At 49.9% G+C, this 7,022-nt stretch overlaps 1 protein-coding gene across 1 annotated transcript in view; it reads right to left on the reverse strand.

Annotated features, from left to right (window-relative positions):
- The window catches only part of LOC137383564 (coronin-7-like), a 145,013-nt gene extending 142,588 nt beyond the window's left edge, over nt 1-2,425 (reverse strand). Inside the window, exon 1 of the mRNA XM_068056675.1 lies at nt 2,249-2,425. Within this exon, the coding sequence (XP_067912776.1) occupies nt 2,249-2,404 (156 nt within the window). The 5' untranslated portion in view covers nt 2,405-2,425. The remainder of the gene's footprint in view (nt 1-2,248) is intronic.
- Between the last annotated feature and the right edge of the window lie 4,597 nt (nt 2,426-7,022).

Genomic DNA, 7,022 nt, shown 5'->3' on the forward strand with positions numbered 1-7,022 from the left:
CGGTCTCTACACTTTAATTTATACAATGCCACAATCTCATGTCACATCAACAAATTACTTTCAAGTGCAGCAACTTTTATGTCACATTTTTCTTCCAGAGCCACTTTCTGACTCCTTGGATATGACTTTGGGAGAGTTGCAGAGATGGTTTATTCTGCATCTGATCCTGTCACCGAACAGGACTTTATCTCCTTACACTGCAACACCCCTCCTGTCCTCTTCCACACCAGTTCTGAGCTTGCAGCACTGTTTCATCCATAACTATCACAGGACCGCTCTGTGGAATCCCCCAATATCACTGCAAGCTGCTGAGATTACACAAATTGAAGCCTAGCCCCTTCAGCATCCATGTAAAATCACAATCCTTTGGGAATTTTCACAAATAAACAAGGGATTACACTGACCAAACATCACACCCTCAACCAACACTACCTCAGGACTGCTTATTGGGCATTGCTAAGGCAGAATGATATGATAGTAGTCACTGCACTTCAAATAGTGAACGAAGGACTGTGGGAAGCAGTTACACAGACAGACAGTGTGCCAAAACAATCCAAAATTAATCTCACTTCCCACTCTCTTCCCATAGCCTCGGTATCCTCCTCTGCTTCAAACAGGCTGAGCATTCCAACAACCCCAAAGAAATTTCTTTCTAATCTCTCTCAGCGACTATTATTTAACTGATGAACTTTTATCACTGATTCCCAAATGAAATGCTCTTTCCTCACTCATCCTTCTATTAAAATTCCTACTACCTCAAACCTCTTTTTTAGATTCCCACCCATAAAAAGCACTATAGAAAAGGAAGAGTTATTTTATTAAGATGACAATTGTGGACAGTCTCTTACAGTGAAAAAATAAGATGCTGGTGTTCAAGATGAGCCATGACTCAGTAGGCAACAAATTCGTCTGAATCAGAGGTTTGTAAGTTCAAGTTCCATTGCAGAAACTTGAGCACAAAATTGAGGCCGCAGGGTCAGTGCTGAACGAGCGCCTGCCAACAGCTCCCGCCCACTGGAGTGGCAGTGCTGAGGGGGCACCTCACACCCCTCCCCCGCCCACTGCAGGGGCAGCACTGAAGGAGCGCCTGCCCACAACACCCACCCACCGGAGGGGCAGTGCTGATGGTGCACCCACCCCTCCGGCCACAGGGGCAGTGAAGGGGCCCCTCTCTCTCTCTTCCCCCCCCCCCCCCCGCCCCCACCACAGGGGCAGTGAAGGGGCCCCTCTCTCCCCGCCCCCACCACAGGGGCAGTGAAGGGGCCCCTCCCCCCCAGCTGAGACGTTAAACCTGGGACCCCTCTGCTCTTTCGGGTGGATGTAAAAGATCCCACAGCGCATTTTCACAAAAGAGAAGGGGAACTCTCCGCCTTGTCCCGGGACCAATATTTATCCTTTAACTATGACTAAAACACAGATTATCTGGTCATTATTTTTTTAGATTAGAGATTAGATTAGAGATACAGCACTGAAACAGGCCCTTCGGCCCACCGAGTCTGTGCCGACCATCAACCACCCATTTATACTAATCCTACACTAATCCCATATTCCTACCAAACATCCCCACCTGTCCCTATATTTCCCTACCACCTACCTATACTAGTGACAATTTATAATGGCCAATTTACCTATCAACCTGCAAGTCTTTTGGCTTGTGGGAGGAAACCGGAGCACCCGGAGAAAACCCACGCAGACACAGGCAGTACCCGGAATTGAACCCGGGTCCCTGCAGCTGTGAGGCTGCAGTGCTAACCACTGCGCCACTGTTTGTGGGATCCTGCTGTCCATTTTCTATAGTGCAGCAGTGACTACACTTCAAAACTACTTCATTGGCTGTCAAGCTCTTTGGGATGTCCTGAGGATGAGGAAGGCGCTATAGAAATGCCAGTGTGAGAAGACTGCAGTTCTCTCCACTGGCGCCGCTGAAAAGCTCGAACAGGAATCGAGCCGAGGCCTCGGCAGGAAACGGTAAATACAGAGCGGCCTCCCTCACAGCCAGGCCAGGCCAGGCCCCGCTCACAGCAGCTTCCTCACAGGAAGCAGCCGCTTCCGCAGCAACTGGGACTCGGGGGAACGGGCCCCGAGTGCGGAGCCAGCCAGGTAGCGAGTCCCAGGAGAGCCCCAGCCCCGCGGGCAGCGGCGGCCCGGAAAGAAGGGGGGTTCTCCCGGGATCGGCCCAGGCTCCACTCCGGTACCGGCCTTGCTACCCGCGGGGGGGTTATATTGATTCCCGGGCCCTGGTACTCACCGCCCGGGCCGGGAGTCGCGGTGCTATATTCCTGTATTTGGAAGCTCGGAAGCGTTTCATTCTCCCGCTCTGACAGCCGCTGGGCGATCGATTACTCCGCCTGCCGCAGGGCGGGGGGCTCGGGCAGCGACTGGAACAGCCTGCGGCCCGCACCATTACCGTGGGGGGGGGGGGGAGACCCGGGCAACTCCTTACAACCCACACCCCCCCCGCCGGGCGCACTGAGTGCGCACACCCGCCCATCAATCACAGAGGCCCCGCCCACTGCTGGGCGCTGCAATGTTATCGAAAAATGAAGCGAAATCCAGAGAGTGGTCGGCGACCCCTCACCGCGGGGAAGTGGCACAGCCCACCCAGGGCGGTGGAGCAAATAGGGCGCAGATAGTGGGAGGGGCCTGGTAAATGATGGGTGGAGTCTGTGGGTGAATGGGTGGAGTCTGTAAGTGGGTGAATGGGTGGAGTCTGTAAGTGGGTGGAGTCTGAAGGTGAATGGGTGGAGTCTGTAAATGGGTGGAGTCTGAGTGAATGGGTGGGGCCTGTGAGTGAAATGGGCGGGGTGGGGAGCCTGTGAGTGAATTCGAGGGGCCTGGGTCTACAGAGCACTCTATAACAGCACATTCATATTTTAGTTTTAAATCTTGGCCTGCAAAGGTCTGCTCAGGCTGTTTGACAACAATAATTTACATTTATATATCGCCTTTAACATAGTAAAATCTGAAGATGCGTAATCAGACAGAATTCAACATTGAGCCCTCTGCTGTACCTCAGAGGTACCAGACACTCACTTGGTGCCAGGCTGTATTATGATCCCAAGTTTCTGGAGTGTAGCTTGAACATTCTGACTCAGAGGCAAGAGTGATGCAGTGGAGAGGTCCCTGCATTGCCTCAGCTGCTGGTTGCCCCTTGCAGAAGACTTTAGATACCACGAAAGGCCATGCAGCCTGCTGTCAAAGTGCTCTCTGTTGATTGATTGTCTTTAAGACTGATGTCCCTTTCAGATCTTAGTATGCTAATGAGCTAAGTACCTTCTTCTTCTTTGGCCTCCTTGTCTCGAGAGAATGGGTAAGCACCTAGAAGTTGTCAGTGGTTTGTGAAGCAGCGCCTGGAGTGGCTATAAAGGCCAATTCTAGAGTGACAGACTCTTCCACAGGCGCTGCAGATAAAATTGGTTGTCGGGGCTGTTACACAGTTGGCTCTCTCCTTCTGCTTCTGTCTTTTTTCCTGCCAACAGCTAAGTCTCTTCGACTCGCCACACTTTAGCACCCCCCCCCTGCCTTTATGGCTGCCCGCCAGCTCTGGCAATCACTGGCAACTGACTCCCACGACTTGTGATCAATGTCACAGGACTTCATGTCGCGTTTGCAGACGTCTTTAAAGTTGAGACATGGACGGCCAGTGGGTCTGATACCAGTGACGAGCTCGCTGTACAATGTGTCCTCGGGGATCCTGCCATCTTCCACACGGCTCACATGGCCAAGCCATCTCAAGTGCCGCTGGCGCAGTAGCTAAGTACCAGGACATGGTCATGTGACTACATGCCAGTTTTACTCTGCAACTGTCATACCAAGAGGCAAGATGTGCAAATAGAGCGCCAATAACTGGAAGCTTTTGCCACTATCAACATCACATGCCCAAAGAAAGCTAGCAAACACACACTCAAGGTCAAGATTGACACCAGCAGTAGGGCAGTCTGAATCCTCAAAGATATGTACCGGAGTCATTGGAGATTAATGATACAACCAACAACTGCCAAACTATCTGCATGCAACGGGTCACCCATCCCTTGCAGTGGCACTCTAACAATGCAATGCAGATATGGCAAATCAGCTTGGACACGACAAACATTCTACCTAATAGACACGAGCAGACCGGCAGTAACAGTATTATCAGCATGTACGGACCTCAACATCATAACTATCCACGAGAGCATTGCCAATGGGAAATCTCCAAGGACTGGAACCCACTCACAGACTCTGGCCGGCATCAAACGGTGCAGTCTGGAATCCCAGCAACAGCACAACTATGCCACACCTCCATGTCTGCTCTCTAGAGAACTGCCAGCACCACAATGAGCCAGAACGGACAGGTATCTCCATGAGACCAAGTACTCTTTCTCCAACAAGTCTTCGATCTTGAGCCCCAAGCCGTCAGACGTGGAGGGTGATAAGTGGAGGATGAGGAAAGGCAAAAGACAGGGAATGTCCTGAAGAGGCACAGGAGGAATGAGTTGAAGCATTGTTGGTTGGCTCTTCGAGATGAGGTGCTGAAACATTCCAAGAATGACAAGGCCCCAAAAGTGGTCATCTTGAGAAAACCAACAATGTTAGCACGCTGAGGGCAGAGCAACAGAAACTAAATGCAGAGCAGGAGAAACTTCAGAAAGAACAGCAACAGCTGAGACACGAATTCCCTGAGTAAGAGTTGTCAAACCAGCGAGACAATATCTGGACTTTTCAGCCTCTATATTTGTAAAGTTCATAATCTCTATACTTGCGGAAATAATATAGATGTTACCTAATGTTATGTATTTTTACTTTTAGCATGTAAGATTTATCTTTGGAAAGAAGGGAAATGTTGTGTGATTGCCTTTAAGAGTGATATCCCTTTAAGATCTTAGTATGCTAATAAGTTAAGTACCAGGACATGATCATGTCACTGACAATGTGTCAGTCTCATTCTGTAACTGTAACACCAAGAGGCAAGACCTGCAAATAGATAGCTCTGCACTGTATATACATGTTAGCTGTTAATTTTTTTTTCATTCCTGGAATGTGGGCATCACTGGTTACACCAGCATTTATTGCCCAGCATTTATTGCCTATCCCTAATTCCCCTTTAAGAAGGTGGTGGTGAGCTGCCTTCTTGAACCTCTGCAGTCCATCTGGTGTGGGTACACCTACAGTTCTGTTCGGAAGGGAGTTCCAGGATTTTGACCCAACGACAGTGAAGGAACGGTGATATAGTTCCAAGTCAGGATGGTGTGTGGCTTGGAGGGGAACTTGCAGGTGGTGGTGTTCCCATGCATCTGCTGCCTTTGTCCTTCCAGGTGGTAGAGGTCACGGGTTTTGAAGGTGCTGTCTAAGGAGCCTTGGTGCGTTGCTGCAGTGCATCTTGTAGATGGTACACACTGCTGCCACTGTGCGTCGGTGGTGGAGGGAGTGAATGTTTGTGAATGGGGTGCCAGTCAAGCGGGCTGCTTTGTCCTGGATGGTGTTGAGCTTCTTGAGTGTTGTTGGAGCTGCACCCATCCAGGCAAGTGGAGAGTATTCCATCACACTCCTGACCTGTGCCTTCTAGGTGGTGAACAGGCTTTGGGGAGTCAGGAGGGGAGTTAATCGCTGCAGGATTCCTAGCCTCTGACCTGTTCTTGTAGCCACAGTATTTATATAGCTACTCCAGTTCAGTTTCTGGTCAATGGTAACACCCAGGATGTTGATGGTGGGGAATTCTGTGATGGTAATGCCATTGAATATCAAGGGGAGATGGTTAGTTTCTCTCTTGTTGGAGATGGTCATTGCCTGGCACTTGTGTGGCGCGAATGTTACTTGCCACTGATCAGCCCAAGCCTGGATATTGTCCAGGTCTTGCTGCATTTCTACACGGACTGCTTCAGTATCTCAGGAGTCGTGAATGGTGCAGAACATTGTGCAATCATCAGCAAACATCCCCAATCCTGACCTTATGATTGAAGGAAGGTCATTGATGAAGCAGCTGAAGATGGTTGGGCCGAGGACACTACCCTGAGGAACTCCTGCAGCGATGTCCTGGAGCTCAGATGATTGACCTCCAACAACCACAACCATCTTCCTTTGTGCTAGGTATGACTCCAACCAGCGGAGGGTTTTCCCTGATTCCCAGTGACTCCAGTTTTGCTATGGCTCCTTGATGCCATACTCGGTCAAATGCTGCTTTGATGTCAAGGGCAGTCACTCTCAACTCATCTCTTGAGTTCAGCTCTTTTGTCCATGTTTGAACCAAGGCTGTAATGAGGTCAGGAGCTGAGTGGCCCTGGCGGAACCCAAACTGAGCATCAGTGAGCAGGTTATTGCTAAGCAAGTGCTGCTTGATAGCCGGGTAGATGCCTGTTTTGTCGCTGTACTAGAACAGCTTGGCTAGGGGCATGGCAAGTTCTAGAGCACAGGTCTTCAATACTATTGCTGAGATGTTGTCAGGACCCATAGCCTTTGCAGTATTCAGTGCCTTCAGTCGTTTCTTGATATCACATGGAGTGAATCGAATTGGCTGAAGACTAACATCTGTGATGCTGGGGACTTCAGGAGGACGCCGAGATGGATCATCAACTCGGCACTTCTGGCTGAAGCTTGTTGCAAATGCTTCATTCTTTTTTTTTGCACTGATATGCTGGACTCTCCCATCATTGAGGATGGGGATATTTGTGGAACCACCTCCTCCTGTTAGTTGTTTAATTGTCTACCACCATTCACAACTGGATGTGGTAGGACTGCAGAGCTTAAATCTGATCCGTTCATTATGGGATTGCTTAGCTCTGTGTATCGCATGCTGCAAACGCTGTTTGGCATCTGTTTGAGATCTTCAATCAACTGAACTCCCCGCATCTCATTTATGTTGCATCAGACAACATAAAAAGCTTCTCATGGCACTCGCAAGCTGATCTCCAAGCTTCTGTGAATCACAGGTGAGAATCTCCTGTCATTTGGTCTTCATAGCAGCAGACACAATGTTGGCGAGCAAAACTGCATTTGCAGTTGGGACCTCTCCTGCAGACTGCCCTGGTGTGGCCACTGACTCCTCA

Source organism: Heterodontus francisci, chromosome 24 (assembly GCF_036365525.1).
Source record: "Heterodontus francisci isolate sHetFra1 chromosome 24, sHetFra1.hap1, whole genome shotgun sequence".
In the NCBI taxonomy this organism is placed as follows: Eukaryota; Metazoa; Chordata; class Chondrichthyes; order Heterodontiformes; family Heterodontidae; genus Heterodontus; species Heterodontus francisci.